This window comes from Helianthus annuus, chromosome 17 (genome assembly GCF_002127325.2).
Source record: "Helianthus annuus cultivar XRQ/B chromosome 17, HanXRQr2.0-SUNRISE, whole genome shotgun sequence".
In the NCBI taxonomy this organism is placed as follows: domain Eukaryota; kingdom Viridiplantae; phylum Streptophyta; class Magnoliopsida; order Asterales; family Asteraceae; genus Helianthus; species Helianthus annuus.
In genome coordinates, this window is record NC_035449.2 from 60,737,812 (window position 1) to 60,759,696 (window position 21,885).

Below are 21,885 nucleotides of genomic sequence, written 5' to 3' on the forward strand. Positions count from 1 at the left end.
GTTATTCCTGTAACCACCCTCCGGCGTGAGAATAAATCTCGGTTTGGGAGAAAGTATAAGTGTATAGAGAGAGAGAAAGTAAACGAGCTAGAGCAAGATGAATCATACCTTAGATGTTTACCTCTATTTATAGTTTACCATTAGGGTTTCCCTTAACTTAGTATGGGCTCCGATAAGTTAGGGATTTGCATGATCTTCCTCACAAGAGTGGGGATTTGGTTACGTGATTTATCCATGCAGAATAGAACATTCTAGAATAAATGTTTATAATTAATTATTTATAATAAAATAATAGGTAATGACCGGGTCGGGTTAGCCGATCCGGGTCATACCTCGTCACAAAGATACCAAGAATAGGTCCAAGTGTATAGATGTTTCATGGGAAGGATGGTGTAAATTTGTATAGTCTGTTGTTGTTTTGGCCGTCCGCTTTCTATATATTATTCAATCACTTAGGCTGGTGGGTGTGGTTTAAAACCCCTAGGGGCTTTATAGTGCCACGTCAGAGCCACATATACACCACGTAAGCGAGGGCTTTATTGTTAATTTGCACGGTGTGGTTTAAAGCCACTTTAAAACCCCGTATTAAACAAAATACAAAAAAAAAAGTGCAAAAATTTTGATTGGTTGAAAACAATGGACCCCACCTCTAAGTGTCATTAGCGCTCGTTACTGTGCTGGCGGAGACTTAATCCCCCCCCCCCCCCCCTTGGCGCCCAGGGGGTGGCTTCATGGCGCTATAGGGCGTTAATTTCGCTGATTTGGCCAGGGGTGGTACACCACACCCCTGCCCTTATAATAGTGTAATTTTTTTAACTGTGAGAATTATATTAAAACAATACAGTTAAGACATGATTAATACATCCCTGCTCTTTAACTTAAGACATGATTAATTAATACAGTTAAAAGAACACCAAGAAGCCAAATATAAAGATTCAAACTTTGCACTGTTTTGTTGTGTAAGAACAAGTTCGCCTTATCTTCTCGATGAGTCTTGATGTCGAGATGTGTTTGTTGTTGAAGGTGCCTTGAGAACAGGTAACAACTTGATGTTACATTAGTATATGTAATATGGTACAAATCAATGTGAGTGCATTCATCGATATCATGCTTCAAGTGACAAGGATATTTTAAGAAAAAAAGAATTGAAAAAAAAATCTAAGAACAAAAATTATGTCACATGAGATATTTTATAATATTTATAAGCCTTAAATAATATGGCAAAATATGTGAAAAAAGCTAGATGAAGATCTCTTTTAATAGCCGATGTATAGGAATATGCTCAATAGTTTGGTTTTCAGAGGTTTTTGGAGGGGGAGAGAGAGAGTGAAATGGAAAAGAGAAGTGAGGGTGAGTGGGGCACTTCTCGGGGAGGGGAGCGGGGAGTGAAGTCCCCGAGCGGGAACACCGCTGTCATCAATTCGGGGAGGGAAAGCGGGGTGGGAGAGCGGTGTGTACTCACCGATTGAGAGAGATGAGAGAGAGAAGGGGTGATTGGTTGTTAATGTGGGTCCACTCTTTTTCCACCAATCATATTTTTTTTCTTCTATTTTTATAAAAAAATAATTGTGTGAGTGGAGTGATGCCAACGTTTGAGTGCAAAATGGGGACTTAAGAGGGGAGTTGACGTGGCGCGTGCTGATTGAGTGTGTGTAAGAGAGGTCACTCCCCTAAGAGAGGAGTGCCACTCTCACCCTGATGAGCTAAAGGTGAAGGTGAATATATTATTTCGACGTTTTATTTTTATTTATGATTCGATAAAACATTTATTCAAACGGGTCAAATATAACTGATTTGTTTTGTTATATGTCGTGAGAACTGCACCGATAAGGTCAAAACATCAGTACCAATACCATAATTATCTTTTATGGTTTTCTTAATCAAAATAATACCCTATGAACAATATTGGAATCATATCCTTTTTCTTTTCGGATTTCTCGACGTTTTGATGCATAAATAATAGCGTGTCGATATAGTAGTTGTACAATATTGGTATCATATACTTTTTTTCGTTTCGGATTTCTCGACGTCTCGATACATAAATAATAGCGAGTGTCAATATAGTAGTGGTATCGTAATGAATCGAGCAAATATCAATGAAACAACATTGGTACCGATATTCGTTTTTATGGTTTTCAATCATTGTAAAAGATGTGTCAATATCCGTTTTGGTGTATCTCTTCGGTTCATATACTATGTGTTGGCACAGATATTGTAACAAATCTAACTCACACCGTAACAAGGAAAGCAATACCAGCATAAAGCCAGCTACACAAGGAATCCTAGTATATTTAGCTTAAAAAAAGCTAAAGAAAACACATTTTGAAGAAACACTGGTCTAATTAAGGAGTTAATTAGATTGGTTTATGTTCCTTTCATAATGGTTAATCTTCTTATGGATATTTGAGCTCCGACTTGATAATCGATCCTGCAAAACAGAACACCGTTACTCGTTAGGAGGGGAATGTGGGGGTTTCCCTCTTAACCAGGCTCCGGCGTGAGAATAAGCGACCGCTTTGAGAGTAATTAAGAGCTAAGAGTGAGAGTAGAGGGAATAGAATGTTTAACCTGTGGAATGAGGTCTCTATTTATAGCCGGAGAGGTGTAAGGGGTTATGGGCTGATGGGCCTTGGGCCGGAAGCGGACAACAAAACGGATATGCTCTTTGTCTCACTGGCGTCGACCGCTTAGTGGCTTCTAGACGTTTATCGGTGCTGGCGCACCTTGATTGGAGCCACGTGTCATTGTTGTCGGCCTTGTTGTCCTTCTGTCATCAGCAGACAAGTGGAGATCGTGGGACAGTTGTCTCCGTCTTCCGATTGGTGCCACGTAGGCGTCCTTGTGTACTTCTCGTCAGGCGATCGTGGCGCACGATTGACCAGAGTCTGCTAGACGCTCATTGGCTCCTTTTACTGCCACTTGTACCTTATGTACCACTGTAGGTAGCTGTGCGCTTCCCTACTGGGTGGCTCTTGTTGGACAGCAAACTAATCCGCGCGGGGTTAGTATGCTCATTTGTTCCATTGTTTTATGCTAAGTGCTGATATCTGAGCCTCTTGTGGGCCTTGCCTCGCGCTGGATAAACTACAACGTGTGTAGGCCGCGCGTGGATATTATTAATGAGTTTTCTGAAATAAGGAGTATGGTCTCGCGCGCAACCTGGGCGGAGGTTTGCGCGGATTTTTGGGACCATACCCCTTCAAGTCCCCCCAGTCCAGTGCTGCACCATGCGCAACGCAAGTGGTTGGAGCTCTGGACTTAATAAAAATAAGAGGAATAAGTGTAATAGGGGAAATGTTCTTTTGATCCTGATTGGTGTGGCGCATGTGGAAAATGTTGTTTTCAATTGCGCAGGTACCAAGGCAGGTCTTTAGGGATTATTGTTTGTCTGATCAGGCGCGCAGGTTTATTGGAGTTGTCGTTTAGCTTGCGCGGCTCATGTAACTTTTGCATGAAGCTACTTGTAATTTTTATGGCGGGAAACTTCGAAATTTGAACTTCTGACAAGTTGGTGGGATAAGTCGTTGAGTGCGACGTTTGAGTTGACCTCTGGCACGGGTGTCATCATGCCGTCTGCGGCGGTTGCACTTCGTGTCAGGAGAGTGAGGCCACGCGCGCGTGGTAACCGTCACCCCTGGTTTTCCGCTTGACGTGGCAGCCTCTTGTTGGTTGGCCTAGCGGCGAAAGCGGCACGGTTACCCATCGCATTAAATGCGATGGGTATATATATCCGAAGAGAGGTGAGAGATTCTCACTTCTCTTCGTTGCCTTCTTACTCTCTCTCAAACTTCTCTTTGAATCTTCAAAGTTGGTTCTTCATATCTTCAAGATTTCTGCAAATCTTCAAGTTTTTCTTCGAGTTTTTTCCAGATTTGTTCTCTGATACGATGAGTGAGGAGCATCAGGAAGTTGCTGCTGTCGAGGAAGGTCCAGTTCCTGTCCTCAAGTGGGATCTAGGGCTTTTTGAACAGATCGTTCGGAGCTTTCGATTCCCACCGGAGTGGGATGCCCGGTATCCGGCTCAGGGCCAGACCGCGGCTGATGCACCACCTGGGTACATTACCCTGTATGAAGATTTCTTTCTTCAGGGTAACTTCAGATTACCAGCTACAAACTTCCTGGGGAATATTCTTCATTACTACAACTTCCATCTGTCGCAGATGAGTCCACCTGGGATGGTTAGGGTTCGTCATTTCGAATTCCTATGCCGATCTCATGGCATCGAACCATCGGTAGAGAAGTTTCGGGCTTTCTACCAGTTGCAGAGGACGATGGGTTTTTTCTCGTTTGCAAGCCGAGGTGCGGCGAAGAAGATTCTGCTAAACCCACCGAAGAGTTTCCACGACTGGAAACCCAAGTTCTTCTTCATCCGTGAAGAAGTATTGCCGATTGCTATGCCCTTTAGGGATTGGACTGAAGCGATACCCAAGGAAGACCTTCCAATTCCGAAAAATGCCCGGTGGTATCAGCAGTTGACCCCAACCCCAAATCGGGTGTTTGGGGAAAATGTTTTGGTCGCGGCTAAGATGAGTGACCAGTGGTCACCCAGCAGCAGGGAGGTTCCAGTGTTGAAGATCGGTGATCAAGGTTTGTTATCTCTTTGTTCTTTTTTGAAGTAGCTTGCTTTAATTGTTACTTACTTATGTTCATGTTTAGAGGCGCAACTCTACCAAGCTGCCTTCTCCACATTTGGTGGTTCCATGGGCGTGCGCCCATTGCGCGATGATGAAGAAAGCTGGTATGACCAGATTAAGGGCAACTTCATGTTTCCGGTTGAAGGTGCCTTTGCTTCGCCGCCAACCGCTACTGAAGGTGCGCAATATCCTAAACCTCGTCCTTTGCGCTCTGTGACTTCTGCTGGGAAAGAGATTCTCTATCTTTCCAGCGAGGAGTCAGTAGGGTCTTCCAACGGCGAGCTAAGTTCGTGGTCTAAAATCTTTGCAGGTGTGTTGCGCGACCTGGGGATTGACCCAGAGGAGAAGAAGAAGAAACCTGTGAAGAAGAAAAAGAAGGCTGATGTTGAAGTGACCAGCAAGGGGGCTGGCGCCAGTCGCGCAACTACTGCTGCTGTCAAAGGTACTCTTCGCCATCGACAACGTGACTTAGATGATTATGTGATAATCAGTGACTCATTTGAAGGCTTGTCGCATACAGCTAAGGGCAAACTTGGTGCAGGCGGCTCAAAGAGCTCTGGGAGCGCGGGTTCTTGTAACTCTGATGCTGGCGCGAGCCCTGAGGATGATGAAGCGGAAGAAGAAGATGTTGCTGCCCAACTGATTGGCAGGAAGAGAGGTAGGAGCGAAACCACAGCTGGTGTGGCTTCCGCGCCTACTGCTGTTGTGCTTCCCGTGGTCGGGAAAACGAGCAACTTGCGCTCTTTGTATAAATTTTCTCCGGGTATGTTCTTTGCTTCCCTTCTTAATACTTTTCTCTTTGCTTAAATGTACTTGCATTATTTTTGCAGAGATCAAGAAGAAGACCCCTGAGAAGGGTGTCACGTTCAGTGAGGCTGCGTCAAAGAGGCCGAAGATTACCATCAAATCTTCTGATGCTGCTGCTCAGGACGCCGCGAAGGCTGCTGAGGCTCAGCGAAAGGCGCAGGAGAATCAGAAGAGAGAGGAAGAAAAGAAGAAGAAGATTGAGGAGGAGAAGAGGAGGAAGGATGAAGAAGAGAGGAGGAGGAAGGAGGAGGAAGAGGGAAAGAGGAAGGAGGAGGAGGAGAGAAAAAGGAAGGAGGATGAGGAGAGAAAAAGGAAGGCGGAGGAGGAGAGGGTGGCCGAAGCGGCGAAGAAGAGGGCCCTGGAGGAGTTAGAAAAGAAGAAGGCTATGGAACAGCCTGTTAATGTCCAAGGGCCTGAGGTCACAAAATCTACCCACTCCGCGCATGTCCTTACTTCTAAGGGGTCAGGACGTTTCTCCTCTAGCGGCGCGAGCTCTGGTGGAGCTGGGGGTTATAACCCAAATGTGGTTGGGGCGAAGGACACCGTTGGCGATATCTACTATAAAACTTACAATGAAGAAGAACGCGGCGATGCTCCTCACCAAGCCCCTTGGAGCTTAAAGCAAAAAGATACATTTCATGAATTTGCCCCTTGCCGCGAGTGGTTTTTGAATTCGTTTACCCCTGCAGAGGTCAACCGGCAAAGGGCGAAACCCCATGAAATGTTATATCGCACCTTTATACTTGGAGAGGCCAACGCTCGTGCTGCCAACCATCAGATAGTTCGCGAATGGCGAACAATGGTTAGAGAGCGCGCTGACTGGGAGGGTTATCGTGAGCGCTCGTTAAAACGCATTGCTGAGTTTGAAAAGTCCAAGGCTGCTCTTGATGAGGAGAGAGCCAAATTTGAAGCCGATAAGAAGGCCGAAGAATGGGGCCGCGAAGGCCTGCAAAAGAAACTCCATAATGTTGAAGAGCAACTGGCCAAGGAGAAGGTCGAGTTCAAACGTATCTGCGCCCAAGACAACGAGCGCGCCTATGCGGCTCGACAGAAGATAGTTGATCTTGAGGCTAAAGTTGCTGATTTGACATCGAAGGTAGAGGAGGCGCATGGAGAGAAAGCTGCCAAGCAGCAGATGGAGGTTAGTTTATTTGTTTTCATTTATTCTTGCTATGTTGTTAACAAATTGGCCTAAGTTGTTTTGTCGGCTTCCAGGTTGAGTTATCTGAGGCCAAGCTGCAGCTGTCCAGCAAGGACAGAGATCTCCACACCAAGGACGCTGAGATTGCGGAGCTCAAACGTCGCTTGAACGAGCAAATTGACAGATGCGAGTCGTTGGAGATCGACCTGGAGGCCGAGAGGGTTAAGGCTGCTACAGCTGAGGAGGCGCGTGCTGTCAGCATTGCCGCGCTTAACGTGGCTCAGACCAACTACTCCGAGGCCCAAGGCATCGTTGATACGCTTGTCTCGGAGGCTGAATGGATGCGCACTCGTGGAGTAGCGCTGGTAAGTTTGTACTTCTGTCTTTTATGTTTCTATCTGGTTAAGGGTTGTCCTTAACGCTTTCCTTTTGTTGAAGGTTGCCAACTCCATCTTAAATGCTGGCGAGCTCGATCGCGCCGTTGCTGCTCTCACGGATGCGGCGCGTGCGGTGGGTCATCGAGGAGGTTACTTGGAATGTGCCAGTCATGTTGAGCAGGTGCTAGGGCAAGAATTTGATGTAAGCCATTGCTCGGTGACTGAGCGTGCTGATGCTGCGCTTGCACATGCTGAAAACTCGTATGACAACCTTACCTTGCCTATCATGGATCTGGTTGTGGAATCTTTGAAAAAAGACGACTGGTGCCAGCGTCTTAAAGCAGTCCTCGATCCACCAGTTACCGTCGAACTATCCGATGAAGAACCAGCTGGTGATGACGGTGGAGATGGTGATGATGATGGCAACGATGACGATGGTGAGGATGACGGAGATGATGGTGATCGACGCGATGAATAGAATAGGTTGTTGAATAGGTTGTTGATAGGCGTTTGTGCCTTGTAACTGTCTTTTGCAACTTGATTGTAAATGCTGCGCAGTTGCGCAAGTTTAATATATGAATCGTTTTCGCTTTTTCCGTTGCAATTATTGCATTGCTGTCAGAACTTAGGTTAAATTAGCTCGAATAAATGGAAGTGTCTTTTAAGTAAAAGGTGACCGCCCGGTCTCGCGCTTTGTTCGCGGAGGACCTTGGAGGCGGTTCTTGTCAACAAATTTTTAAAATGCTGGAGTGTTTTCGCGCTAATCAAAAGTTTAGCATGCATTTGTAACGAAAAAATGTAATAGAAAAACATGTCGTATGTTTTCATTAAGTCTGGAATGGGCGCATAGGCCTTCATACATTAATTGTTAATGGCGTATAGCCGACATAGGAAAGTAAAAACGGGCGCAAGGCCGAAGTAAGTTACATATAACATTTGCGCAGTTGTTGCGCGTTCCATGTTCGTGGTAAGATGTGGCCATCTAGGGTGCGTAACTTGTAGGCCCCTTTGCCCAGGACCTCGTGGATCAGGTATGGGCCTTCCCATTTAGGTGCCAACTTTCCTGGACGTTCCGCGTTTGACGCTTCATTGTCGCGGAAGACGTATTCCCCTGGGGTGAAGGTACAGATGCGTACCCTTGTGTTGTAGTACCTTTCTAGCTGGGTCTTGTACTTGGCCTCTTTGATTCGCGCGATTTCGCGCCTTTCTTCTAACAAGTCCAAGTCAAGACGTCTTTCCGTTTTGTTGAACAAATGCATTGTCGAGGGAATAAAGGCCAGATTGGGGACAAGGCGACGAGGATGGGTTGATAAGCTCCCTAGCATCCTATGGGCTCATCGAACTATGCCTAAAACGAGTACCGGCGAGACCCCTTTTAGCTTGGTTTATGGCTCAGAGGCGGTTATCCCGGCGGAGATTGGCCTACCCTCACCACGCATGACAGCGGTCAACACAATTGACAATGAAGCGGACAACAAAACGGATATGCTCTTTGTGAAGTAATCGACAGCCACTATGATGAATTTTACGGCGCCGGGAGCATCCGGGAAGGGTCCCACCATGTCAATTCCCCACTGCTGGAAGGGCCATACAGTGGATACAGGGATAAGATCGTTCTTGGGGCGAAGTGTTTTTGGAGAATGCCTCTGGCAAGAGTCACATTTGCGGATCTCCTTCAGCGCGTCTACATGCATACCAGGCCAGTAGTAACCGGCGCTCATGATCTTTGCGACAACCACCCGTGGCCCGGAGTGAATGCCGCAGATCCCCTCATGGATCTCCCTTATCAGGTAGTTCGCATCCTGGGGGTCTACACAGCGCAGTAGTGGCCCCAGGAAGGATTTTCGGTACAAAATACCGCCGTTCATTTCATATTGTAGGGCTTTGTTTTGGATCTTCCTCGCTTCCGCTTTGTTTTCAGGGAGTACCCCTTCTTGCAAGTACTGGATTATCGGGGTCATCCATGAAGGTTGGCCCGTTTCGATCACGTTCACTTGTCGCAGCAGCACCGATGGATTCTTGAGTACCTCTATCCTTACATCTTTGGCAAGATGTTGAAAGGAGGTCGAGGCAAGCTTGCTCAAGGCATCAGCTGGCTTGTTTTCGGAGCGATTGATGTGTATAACCTTGTGAGATTTTAATTGTTGGAGCAATTCTTTCGCTTGTTCCAGATACAAAGCCATGACTTCTCCCTTCGCGTCGTATATGCCATTTACTTGACTGGCTATCAGGAGTGAGTCAACATGTGCGCGCAAGCTTTTGGCTCCCATTTTGATGGCGAGGCGTAAGCCTGCCAGAAATGCTTCGTACTCAGCCTCGTTGTTGGTGTTTTTGAAGTCCAACTTGATGGCGTAAGTAAACTCGTGATTCTCTGGGCTCACTAGGTGCAATCCTGCTCCCGCGCCATCTTCATTTGATGCCCCGTCGGTGTAAAGCATCCAAGTTTCATCTGTTGCCTCTTTCTCGGGAGTCTCTATCAGCTCGCACTCCTTGATTTTATCGGCCGGCACTTCTGTGATGAAGTCGGCTAGGACCTGACCCTTAATGGCTGGACGTGGCCTGTACAAGATGTTATGGCCTCCTAGTTCAATGGCCCATTTTGCCAACCTGCCTGATGTCTCAGGCTTTTGCAGTATAGTGCCGATGTGGAAGTTTGTAAGCACAGTTATCACATGGTCTGTGAAGTACCGGCGCAGCTTTCGAGAGGCGTGTAGTAGCGCAAGAACCAGCTTTTCCATTGTGGAGTATCTTGTTTCTGGGTCTGTGAGTACCCTGCTGACATAATAGATCGGAGTTTGCACTCCGTTTCTGTCGACCAACAATACTGACCCTACTGCCTTGTCCGAGGAGGACAAGTACAGTACGAGGGGCTCTTTTTCAAACGGTGCCGTCAGGGTAGGGAGTTCAATTAGACACGCTTTCATCTGTTGAAAAGCTGTTTCTGCCTCCGGTGTCCACTTGAACTCCTGTTTCTTCACACAGTTGCGCAACGTGCTAATGAAGGGATACGACTTTGCGGCGTGATTGGAGAGAAAACGATTAAGCGCGGCCAGTCGGCCGGCCAGTCGTTGCATTTCTTTGATGTTTCGCGGTGAGGGCATTCGTTCTATAGCTTGTACTTTCTCTGGATTCACCTTGAAACCGCCGTTTGTGACAATGAAGCCTAGAAACTTCCCTTCTTCCATGCCAAAAGAACACTTGGCTGGATTTAGCTTCATATTTACGCTGCGCAATGAGTTGAACGTTTTCTCGATGTCTTTCAACATTTGGTCCTCCTCGGGACTTTTAACCACTAGATCATCGATATAAACCTCAATATGCTTTCCGATGTCACCTGCAAAGGTCTTGTCCATCAAGCGTTGATATGTCGCGCCTGCATTATTCAGGCCAAAAGGCATCTTTGTGTAGCAGAAGATTCCAAGATCAGTTCTGAACGCTGTCTTGTCTTCATCTTCTAGCTTCATCTGAACTTGATGGTATCCTTTGTAGCAATCCAAAAAGCACTTCCACCGGTATGGCACGAGAGAATCTATTTTTTTATCGATCTCAGGCAAGGAATAGCAATCCTTTGGGCACGCCTTGTTGAGATCGGTGTAATCTACGCACATGCGCCATCCGCCGTTTGACTTTTCGACCATCACTGGGTTCGCAACCCAACTCTGATATCTTACCTCTCGCAAGATCCCGGCTTTGAGCAGCTCACATACTTGCTCGTTCATTGCTTTTGTCTTGTCTGCTCCTAGGCTGCGCCTTCTTTGGACCTTTGGCTCGACAGAGGGGTACGTGTTTAAGCAATGCTCGGTGATGCTGCGCGGGACACCGGTCATGTCTGCCGGGGTCCAGGCAAATATATCCATGTTTCGAAACAGCAGTTGCTTTAGACGTGTTCTGATGTCTGACGAAATGGCGTGGCCAATTGTCACAGTCTGTTCTGGGTATTTGCGGTTCAAAACCCATTTCTCTGGCTCGGTCGTGGAGACCTTCGCCGCCTTTGTTGGGCGCAGCTCTTCAGTTGACATTACTTCTTTCTTGGCATATATGATTGCTACTCCTGTCTTGGTTGGGAAACCTATCGCAGAATGTGGCGTTGAAGTCACCATGTTTAACTCGCCTTGTGTTTCCCTCCCAATAAGCACATCATGCCTCGATTTCACTGGCATTACCATGAAGTTCACATTTGTTGTTCTTGAGTGTTTCCCGTCAGAGAGCGTGACGGGGAAACTGATCTGTCCGAGTGGAAAAACCATCTCGTTGCAAAATCCAGACAAAGGATAATCGACTGGCTCGAGTCGCGCTTTATCCTCCTCATCCAACTGATTGAAACACTGTTCGTAAATGATGTCGGCAGTACTTCCCGGGTCTATGAATATGTAGTCAGTTTCATAATGCACGATTATACCGGTAATGACGACGGGACGTGTGGCGCGAGGTCCGCCGCGCACTACCGGAAATATAACTTGCTGCTCTTGCCAAGAAGGTTCATAAGGGCGTTTGCCTTTCTCTTTCGCGCTATACCTGGGTCCGTTGACCATGTGAGTCTCTAGTCGTCGGACCTTTTTGTGGTTTCCTTCGTCGTGGCGCTGGAGTTGACGGGTTTCCTTGCGTACATTCTTCACTAAATGGCTTAGCTTACCGCTTTTGAGCGCTCTCTCGATTTCTTGGCGCAAGCTATAACAGTCGTCGGTCAGGTGCCCTGAATCTTTGTGAAAATCGCAGTACAAGTTGGGGTCTTGCCCTTTCTTGTTTGTCATTGGCCTGGGAGCCTTGAAATCGATACTCTCCGTCATCAATACCTCCTTTGGCGTTTTTGTGAGCGGAGTCCAGTGTTTGTCACGATTATCGTCTCTGACCGCCTTCTTGTAACCAATTCGGTCAATCGTTTCTCGCGCATCTTCTCTGTAGCGCGGCCTATCGTCGCGGCCTCTTGGTCTCTCAGACTTCCAGTCATGACTCTTGTATTTGTTACGCTTGTTGTTGTTGTCGCGCGTACTTCCTCTTGAGAATCGATCTTCAGGGTAGTAGCCCTTTCCACCAGCAAGGGACTCCTCCGTTTGCGCGACAATTTTTGCGGCTTCCATTAGTTTATCCCACTCCTTTGGCATTCCATCTTTGCCTGTGATGGTTCGAATGAGACTATCGCAGCGTATAGCCTTTTTGAAGTGACAGCGCATGAGTTGCTCACTGACGCCGCCTATTTTCAGACATTCTTTGTTAAAACGGGTGATGAAGTCCTCCAGACCTTCACCATCTCTTCGCCAAATATCTTCTACTTCGGCTGTGTCGCGTTGGTAGCGACGTTGTTGGCTGAAGTAGCTCAAGAATTGCGTCTTGAAATCTGTCCATTATTTAATCTTCCCAGGCGGAAGGCTGTCAAACCAGGCGCAAGCCGCCCCGGTAAGAGTTTGAATGAACAGGTGGCACCACATGGGCATGTTCCAACCTCCCATGCAGCCCACACTCGTGAACGTTCTGACGTGATCGTCTGGATCAGTCAATCCATTGAACTTCCCGACAGTCGGGGGTAGCTTCTCTCATAAAAGCGGCGCGAGTGCAATTTTCGGGATAAACTTGGAGTGCTCCGCAGCTTCCGCTGGTCGGTATGCCAGGCGGAAATCTCTTTCAGCTTCTTCTGTGTAGCCGATGTGTTGTCTTGGCTTGTAGTACTCATGGTTTTTTGGTAAACGATTAAAGACTGACGACTCCTCGTCACCTTCCCATGTGGGATCATACGGGTCCGTTTCTTCCCATTCGTTGTTCATGTTGCGCGGCGTGAGCCGGCTATGAACAGGGCCTCGTTGAAGGTTCGACGGATAGTCGTAGTAACTATCCGTTTCCCCTCTTGTATCGCGCGTGTCTTGTACGCTTAAACGTCTTGTAGGGGGAGGCCTGTTGATTCTGCCTTGTAGATTGGCTGGTGGGGGCATTTGGCGCACCCCCTGACTCTGAGGGGTGACCAAGGACGGTTCTGCCGTCAAAACTGCTTGCTGCGCGATCAGCGATTGGTATGTTGCATTGATGGTGGCGATGTTTTTGGCATACCACGAGGTTGGGGTTTCGCCTTCTGGTAAGCCAAGTAATGCAGATACATTTTGAGGTGGCGCTGTGTTCGAAGGTCCTTCTCCGTTGTTCCCTGGGGTGACCACTTGGGTGATGCGGGTGAAGCTCCCGCGCGGACCCCCAGTATTGTTGATTTCAACTTCGCCGATTTCTTCGATTTGTTGGGCTTGGAAGTTTTGGATTCCTTCACCCAACGCCGTGTTAGAGTTGGTTTCGAAACCGAACTCTGGAATGATTCCTTGACCAGTCATAGTCGAAGGATGAAAAAGATGTCAAAAGGCTCAAATAACAGAAGATGAGGGTGGTTAAAGAAAAAATCGGTGGGCGCCAATGAAGAAACACTGGTCTAATTAAGGAGTTAATTAGATTGGTTTATGTTCCTTTCATAATGGTTAATCTTCTTATGGATATTTGAGCTCCGACTTGATAATCGATCCTGCAAAACAGAACACCGTTACTCGTTAAGAGGGGAATGTGGGGGTTTCCCTCTTAACCAGGCTCCGGCGTGAGAATAAGCGACCGCTTTGAGAGTAATTAAGAGCTAAGAGTGAGAGTAGAGGGAATAGAATGTTTAACCTGTGGAATGAGGTCTCTATTTATAGCCGGAGAGGTGTAAGGGGTTATGGGCTGATGGGCCTTGGGCCGGAAGCGGACAACAAAACGGATATGCTCTTTGTCTCACTGGCGTCGACCGCTTAGTGGCTTCTAGACGTTTACCGGCGCTGGCGCACCTTGATTGGAGCCACGTGTCATTGTTGTCGGCCTTGTTGTCCTTCTGTCATCAGCAGACAAGTGGAGATCGTGGGACAGTTGTCTCCGTCCTCCGATTGGTGCCACGTAGGCGTCCTTGTGTACTTCTCGTCAGGCGATCGTGAGGCACGATTGACCAGAGTCTGCTAGACGCTCATTGGCTCCTTTTACTGCCACTTGTACCTTATGTACCACTGTAGGTAGCTGTGCGCTTCCCTACTGGGTGGCTCTTATTGGACAGCAAACTAATCCGCGCGGGGTTAGTATGCTCATTTGTTCCATTGTTTTATGCTAAGTGCTGATATCTGAGCCTCTTGTGGGCCTTGCCTCGCGCTGGATAAACTACAACGTGTGTAGGCCGCGCGTGGATATTATTAATGAGTTTTCTGAAATAAGGAGTATGGTCTCGCGCGCAACCTGGGCGGAGGTTTGCGCGGCTTTTTGAGACCATACCCCTTCACATTTCTTCAAAACTACAAATTTAAAAGAAAAGGATAGCCTTAGGCCAGGGTGTAATATAGTGCCCCTGGCCAAATCAACTATAAAGGGAAAAGCAGGTGAGGCTCATTCTTTTCAACCAATAAAATCTTTGTCTACTTATTTTTTTGTATTTTATTTAATAGAAGGATTTAAAGAGTCTTTAAACCATTGAAAGATAAAAGAAAATCTTTAAATCCCCCTCCCCTATACTTATTTATGAAAAGCATAAAGGAACTTTGGATTCCTTGCAAACCAAAATATTGTGATATCATATCGTCCAATTTTCTGTACCATGATAACTTATTGCTTAAAGTTAAAATAACAACAGTAGACGTCACATAAATATAAAAAAATATAACTTATTGCTAAAGTCATCTTCATCCTCAAAAACATTTCAAAGCGATCGCATACATCACTCGCTTGAAAAAAAATATATATATAAAAATCAACATCTGAGGAGGTATGACGTTCTATCCTTGTCTCCATATTATAACATTAAAAAATTAAAAAAACTTTACAATAACTAATAAATCAACTCTCGTCACTGAGCCGGCAACGATTCCGTCCGACTTGACAAATCGGACGGTCCAAAACCTAGATCTGTATAATCAAACAATCCATCTAACGCCACGTATTCACCGTTACCGTTACTATTAATACTAGCATCATCATCTACGTACTCGAATCCGTATTCGAACGAGTTATAGTTCGGGATCTGGTCATCTAACCAGGAAAACACACCGAGTTCAACCGACTCAGTCGAAACTGAGTCCGGTATCCTATCCGACTCAGTCGGCGGAGGAAGTCCGAGTTCATCATCCGATGCCTCGAGTAGAAACTCGAGATCCGGTCTAGACTCGCCGGAATCAGAAGTCCGGTCGAGTGTTTCCGGTAGAGGAGATATTTCGTCTTGGAAACTCTTTATGAACGAGTCAAGGTCTTGAGCCGACGTTAACTCGTCCGAGTCGTCTAGTGTGTCGAGAAGGTCGAGTTGGATTCTCTTTGGTTGAGGTGAGTCTGACTCGTTGTCGGCCGAGTCGGAACGGGCTCGTTTTGTGGAACTCAGTGAGTCCATTAGGAAGGAGTTGTGTTGTTGTTAGAGGGGTGTTTTAGGTATTTTGTTGGAAATATCAGAGTGGGGGACAGCGGTGGGTGTTTTGAAGGCGCCCGGGTTTATATAGGGAGAGAGAAAGTTCGATTTAATTTCATATTATTTTATTTATTTATTATTTATTTATTTTTGTGATGTGGACGTGAGAGTGGTCGTGGGCCCAGATACTTTCGCCATCACGGACGTATTTACTTTTCTTTTTCCTCTTTCTCCCATATTATTATTCTTTTTTTTAATAAGTTTATAATAATGTATTTTTTTATAATTTATTGACGTGCAAATTATCTAAAAAAACACCCCCAAGATATCATTATAGAGAACCTGTACAGCTTTTAAAATACTCTTTAAGATTATTCGGTGTGCCATCACTTTTTTATGTGTAGGAAGTTGTCAATTTCAACCTCATGTCAGTTTTCACACCTCGTGAGACACTGTAGAAAATGGTTTCAAACTCCAATTTTACCCCTTATTCACATGTCTAAGAACATGCGTAACCGTTCGTTTTTTAGACGTGTTTTCGAAAAGAACGCCTCACCACGTCGGAATCTCCGCCCAACGGGCGTTTTTCAACCAACAATTTGCCTGAGAGTTTTAAAAATAACGTCTGAGAGAAGTTTTGATTGTCAGTGATAATTATTTGTTTTAAAAATTAAAAAAGAAATAATAATTGGGTAATTATGGGAGTGTCACATGTCGAACAACGCCTAAGTGTGGGGTCATTAACCCACTATGCCCATTTTTTCAAAACGCCTCTTTGCTGACTAGGACGACACGTAGCGGACAACGCCTAAGGGTGAGACATATTCACCATAACCAGTACACATGGTCTAGGAAAGAGATGTGAGAAAAAAGGGGATCACCATGGTGAGAAATCTCACGTAGATCAACCATAGTGGCGGACCCAATTTCTAATATTGCGAACGAGAAGTTTAATCACATTTTTAAGGTGTGTGCCCGCCTACACAATCCTCTATTTAGGTCCGTCCCTGATCAACCATGATAATCAGAAAAGAGTGTGATAGCATGGTGTACCACGTTTGAGAAAAGGAGAACTCGACATCACATGTGAGAAAACATGAGTTGGCCAGATCATCTAACATCTTAGCTAATGTTCACTCTATGGGTCTCGAACACGCATCACTTAAATAGAGATAAACAACTGGAAAAAAAAACTGTCATCATAAACATATAATATATAAATACAAATAATCTATTCGACATTTTATAAAAAAAATTGAAAAGAAAACTTCATTAAAACACACATTCGACCTAAAAGGGCAAAATGCCAAAAAAAACAAACCCCCAACCCAAACGGGTAAATTGCAACAAATTACAACATATTCAAAGTATGTCTACATCATTCCTCCCATCTAAGGGTGTAAGGAGTGGTTAAACACTTTGGAGTGACAAATCAAAAAACCGACCTATCAGAGCGCGCCATGTCAATCAGTCAAAAGTGTTTAAACTTTTGTGAAAAGTGTTGGCAATAGTTTAGACACTTGGTGAAGTGGTAAACTATTTTTTTTAAAAAAAGAAAAAAGGTGTGATTGGTTGAGGTAGGAATGGACCCCACCCACAATACCCTCTCTCTCTCAATCATCTTCTTCCCCGAATCGGCATGCCATCCCCGCTCCGTTTGCCTTGCCGCGTCGGCATTGGGTCGGCGGCGGTGTTTGCCGATCGGCAAACACGTTTGCCACCCTTTGCCGACTACCACACCGTATACTCTAATGTATTTACAAGAATATCTATTTTTCACCCACCCAAAACTCCTGGTTTTAATCTCCCCCTAAAATACCTTGAACACTTCGTTGTTTTATAAAATAATAATAATAATCTTTTTTTCTTAGGGGAGGAGGGTTGGTTCACTAGTGATAGTTTCTATCACTCTCACTATCCAATCAAATCATGCCATGTCAGCACCCAATATTCTATCACTAGTTATAGAAATGTAAGTGGGTGGTATCACTAGTGATGGTATCACAACCTTTTTATTTATTCCATCAGTGTACAACTCCTCAGCAATAGAGTACAACCCACCATACACAAAGTTCTAAACTTTCAACGCGTGACCACCACAACGCGTTAACTCTTCCACGCGTGATGGATGTGAATGGCGACGGTGTGTGGTATTGTTCCACGCGTGATACTTTGGTATCACGTACCCACCCCGGTCCTCTTAGTTTAGTCAAATTGTACACGTTATAAAATATTCGGACGTGTTGGGAAGTTATTAAAGTGGATTTGATATGTGGTTTGGCGTCCGCTGGAAAAATAGTTATTTCATATTTGTGTACATTGATGTCATCCATATCTTAAAAATTGGCTTTTCTCTTTTTCAATGTTCCATTTCTGAGGTTATACATTTGACTTTCTTTACAAACTCGCTTTCTAGCCCACCATTTTTATTAAATATATTTGATTCAATTCAATTATCCATCTAGGAGCATCGATTTATTTCAACACGTAATTGTTGTTTGCAAAAGAAATTATTAAGTATTACTTTTCTTTTGTCAATATAAAACACTCATACCACGCATGTTTTTGTCAACATAGTAGCATTCAGTTTGGATAATAAGGTTTTTTTATAAATTTAATTTGTAATCAATAATTAAATTTGTTCGTATACGAATCAAGCTTGGTTTTAGGCCTTTGGTTCATTTATGTGGTTCTATAACTGTTGGTTTGCTTTTGAGAGATATTTTTAAAGAATCAAGGGGGACCACTAAAAATAAAAATAAAAATCTATTTTATTTTCTATTTGTTACATATTTTAAAAAGATTAAAAAAATACTAAGGTGCTGTTTGTTTTTTCTGCGGGAAAAGGTCTGCAGTCTGCGGACCACATCTGCAGGCATCTGCAGGAGAAGAGGTGGACCAAATGTCTGCAGTCTGCAAGGAGAAGAGGGTTTGTTTTTCTATATATATAAAAACATCTTCTCACACTAAACACACACACAACACACACCATCTCTCTGATCTCTCTATCTCTCTGCCTCCCTCTACCAGCACAACCACCGTCCACCACCACGAAGCCAAACACCACCACGAAGCCAAACACCACCACTTCAGCCGTCGTCAACCAACATAAAAATGAAACCCTAATTTCACCATGGCTTCGATTTGGGGGTTTCTGAAGAGAGAGAGAGATCGAAGGAGAAGAAAACGGCGGTGGTTATGATTGACGGCCATGGCTTCGATTTGGGGGTTTCTGAAGAGAGAGAGAGAGAGAGAGAGAGAGAGAGAGATCGACGGTAGGATTGACGGTGGTGGTTATGATTTCAGAGGTGGAGGTGATGGGTGTCGGAGGTGATGGGTGTCGGAGGTGTGATGGTGGCAGCGGATGGAGGTGTCAGAGGAGGTGGAGGTGTCGGAGGAGGTTGTGGTGGTGCAGGTGGTGGCGGATGGAGGTGTCTGGCGGATTTGGGGATTGACGGTGACGATTTGGGGAGCAGGGGTGGGAGGTGGTGGCGGAGTAGAGGTGGGCGGCGGAGGTGGAGGTGGTGGCAGAGGAGGTGGTGTCTGGAGGGAGAAGAGGAGAAGGTGAGAAGAAGGAGAAGAGGTGTGCAGACCTTAGAAGACAATGTTCAATGTCTGTTTGAAGCAGAGGTCTCGCAGACCTTTTTTAATGAAAGGTCTGCGAGAAAACAAACAAGCTGCAGACCCTTATGTCTGCGCGTGGTCTGCGCGGCGTAGACATAAGAGGTTCTGAAGTGCTTCTAGCAAAAAACAAACACCACCTAAGCCTTTATTTTCTTTCAAAAGAAGCGTAACAAGTAAGTTTGGATCTATAACTAAGATAAATCAATGACATACATGAGTTAGTGAGATGTTGTATTTGACGTGTTTAAGCGGGCTGGAATCTTAACAAAAAAGAGGAGGTCATGTGAATTTTCATGACAGACCCACTTGAAGGGAGGTTTACTTTGCGGCCGGCTGATGTTTTTGTTTTCGGTTGGGTAGATGGGAAACATGCTTGTGAGGACCATACCGGAGTATCTCCCCTTGTCGGGCTCTGAGAAAACCATTTCGTGGTTGGTCCAGCTGTGTTGAAGCCAGAATCATGGAAAATTGCTAAGCATTAAAAAGGTTGTGCCAAGAATCAACATGTTTTCATTCCCTTTGCTTTTAATACCTTTGGCTCCCTTGCTCCTGAGACTGTTGGTTTTTTTTGGACAAAGTGCAGAGGATCGTGCACAACAATTTCTCGACGTCAAGGAACCAAAGTTTTGCCCATTGCTTTATAGCATAGTGACATCTTAGGGGCTTGGATAAGACTTTTGCATCAATAGGTCCTTGGTTCAATTCCCATAAGAGTGTTTTACCATATTTATTATGTTTTCTCCTGAATTTGTGTATAGACATTATGCCTAGTGGAGATGGGTATGATCGAGAGGTTCCGATCGTGGCACGATGATACTCCAGTAGTCCGTCAGTGATCCAAATTTGGCGTTCAAAAAAAAGGAACCAAAGTTTTATTTTCGGTAAAATTGGATTTACTATTCGAAATGGGATTACGACGCAACTTGATACCCGTTTACCTGTCATTTTATGTAATTTTTCTATCGTTAATGAAAATTGAACAATCCCTAAAAAATAAAAATCAATGACTAATTAATTTAAAAATATCAGTTTTTAATAGACTTTGTGTACTTGAACATACAAGCTACAGCATAGTCATTGATAGAGTTATACATACAAGCTACAGCATCCCACTATACATAGATATAGGGTTGTGATATATAATGCACAGTAAAAAAGTAAAACACATAAAGAAGAAGCAAATTATACCCTCATATTCAAATGTCTTGGGGTTTTTTTCAAATGAATGGCCATCCGCTATGAGAACTAAAACTTATACGAAGTTAAAATTTTATAGTAAGACTACATGTGTAATGTTTAATGAACAAACAAACGAGGAAAAGCTATTGGTAAGGCTGTAATGTTTGATATTTATGAATAAAATTTAAAGTATAAACATATCAATGGATGATTCTTATAATTTATATTTTAACTTATAAGACATTTTCGGCCTGTACATATTATAAAATATTTTTGTTATTTTATATGTAGCTAGTTCAAGTAATGTTAAAAACAAATTTATTTTATTCTATAATTAAAAACCAAAATTAAGTATTTTATTCTATAATTAAAAACCAAAATTAAGGATAAAATACTGGCCGAGTTATATCAATATCGCAGGTAAGCGAGCAACAAGCTGTGCCGCTACCCCTTTCTGAATAGCAAACCCTAGCCTATTAAAGACAAACCCCTGGCCCCCTGTTGATGAGCAACTGCTGTGGACAACCTTTTGGACCCTAGTCAACAAACGGATAGCTTCTGGAGCTAGGGGGCTAAAGGTGTCGAAGGCGAAAGGGACAAATGTATGTTGGTTATCAGCACATGCTTTAGCGTGTTTATCCACCTTTTTAGATTCCGTTTTCCTTATAGCCTGTCCTGCTACAAACCCGGTTTCCCTTAAACCAACTAAGGGGGAGACTCCTCTGAGATCCACACAAACATGTTTCCCTCCCGCCCAGCCAAAGACGAGCAGATCCGCTGGTCTCAATGTAGATCTCCCTTCCATCGGATCTGTAAGGAAATTCACAGGGGCCTCCTTCTTGGTAGAAATCCCCGCTCTCCTCAAGATGTCCCACAAAACATCTCTCACTCAGTCGTGTCGATATTTGAAACCAGGGTTTTGTTATTTTATTTTGTTATTTTATATGTAGCCTATGGTATTCGCCACATGAGGTAATAAAGAGAATTCTTTTATCTGTGAGCTACAATCTCATCAGCTATCAAAAAAAGTTCATCTGAATTAATTTTTTTAATCTGAACTAAACAACCAAAGTTTCAAATTTTAACCTTAAATAAAAGACACGAGTACCCGTACATATATAATTAGCTATGTAACAAGTATAATTAAATAAAAGACACGAGTACCCGTACATATATAATTAGCTATGTAACAAGTGTAAAGATACATAAGTTGTATTTTTTTATTATAAGGTTTAGATTAAATGTAAGGTTTTGGTCTCTATGATTTAGTGCTTATTGTTATATTTTACAAAATTCAAAAGTTCTATAATTTACATACCAATGTTTCTGTTTTATTGTAATTTAAGTCTACAAGACTAACTCCATCCACGTTCATGTTAAATCTTGATCACATAAGAAACGTGTGCGAAGTATATTGGTAACTAACCATCAGATGAGATATTCAAATAATTAACCATCCATCTTCATCTCCTTGCATACAACTTATTAAAATAAGAGGAAAGAAGTCCCCTGGCCCCCTCTTCATTATACTTACATTATCGTCTGTCAAGACATACAACTTACAAGTGCTCAAATAAGAGGAAAGAAGTCCACTACACCTTCGATCATTCAAAAACAATTATGTAAACAAACGTTTCTTAAAAATAGCAAATCAAAACCTTTTAAAAATTATATACAAAACTTCATTCATTTGGTTCGGGTGCACGAGATTGACTTCACATTGAGAAAGAACCAAACTTGTTCATT

At 44.2% G+C, this 21,885-nt stretch overlaps 2 protein-coding genes across 2 annotated transcripts; both read right to left on the minus strand.

Annotated features, from left to right (window-relative positions):
- Positions 1-8,344: 8,344 nt before the first annotated feature.
- On the minus strand, positions 8,345-9,697 carry LOC118488837. The gene is made up of 2 exons (XM_035986227.1): positions 9,341-9,697; positions 8,345-9,151 (listed from the first exon to the last, which is right to left on the minus strand). The coding sequence occupies exons 1-2, from the start codon at positions 9,695-9,697 to the stop codon at positions 8,345-8,347; spliced, it is 1,164 nt and encodes a 387-aa protein (XP_035842120.1).
- Positions 9,698-14,580: 4,883 nt separating this feature from the next.
- On the minus strand, positions 14,581-15,403 carry LOC110921859. Its single transcript, XM_022166179.2, has one exon. It carries the CDS (start codon positions 15,319-15,321, stop codon positions 14,788-14,790), a length of 534 nt encoding a protein of 177 aa, XP_022021871.1. The 5' UTR covers positions 15,322-15,403; the 3' UTR covers positions 14,581-14,787.
- Between the last annotated feature and the right edge of the window lie 6,482 nt (positions 15,404-21,885).

Coding starts and splice junctions, on each gene's coding strand:
- LOC118488837 (XM_035986227.1), bottom strand. CDS start 9,697: ATGGAAAAGCTGGTTCTTGCGCTACTACACGCCTCTCGAAAGCTGCGC. Junction 9,152..9,340: donor CGGGAGCAGGATTGCACCTA/GTGAGCCCAGAG, acceptor TACGACGCGAAG/GGAGAAGTCATGGCTTTGTA.
- LOC110921859 (XM_022166179.2), bottom strand. CDS start 15,321: ATGGACTCACTGAGTTCCACAAAACGAGCCCGTTCCGACTCGGCCGAC.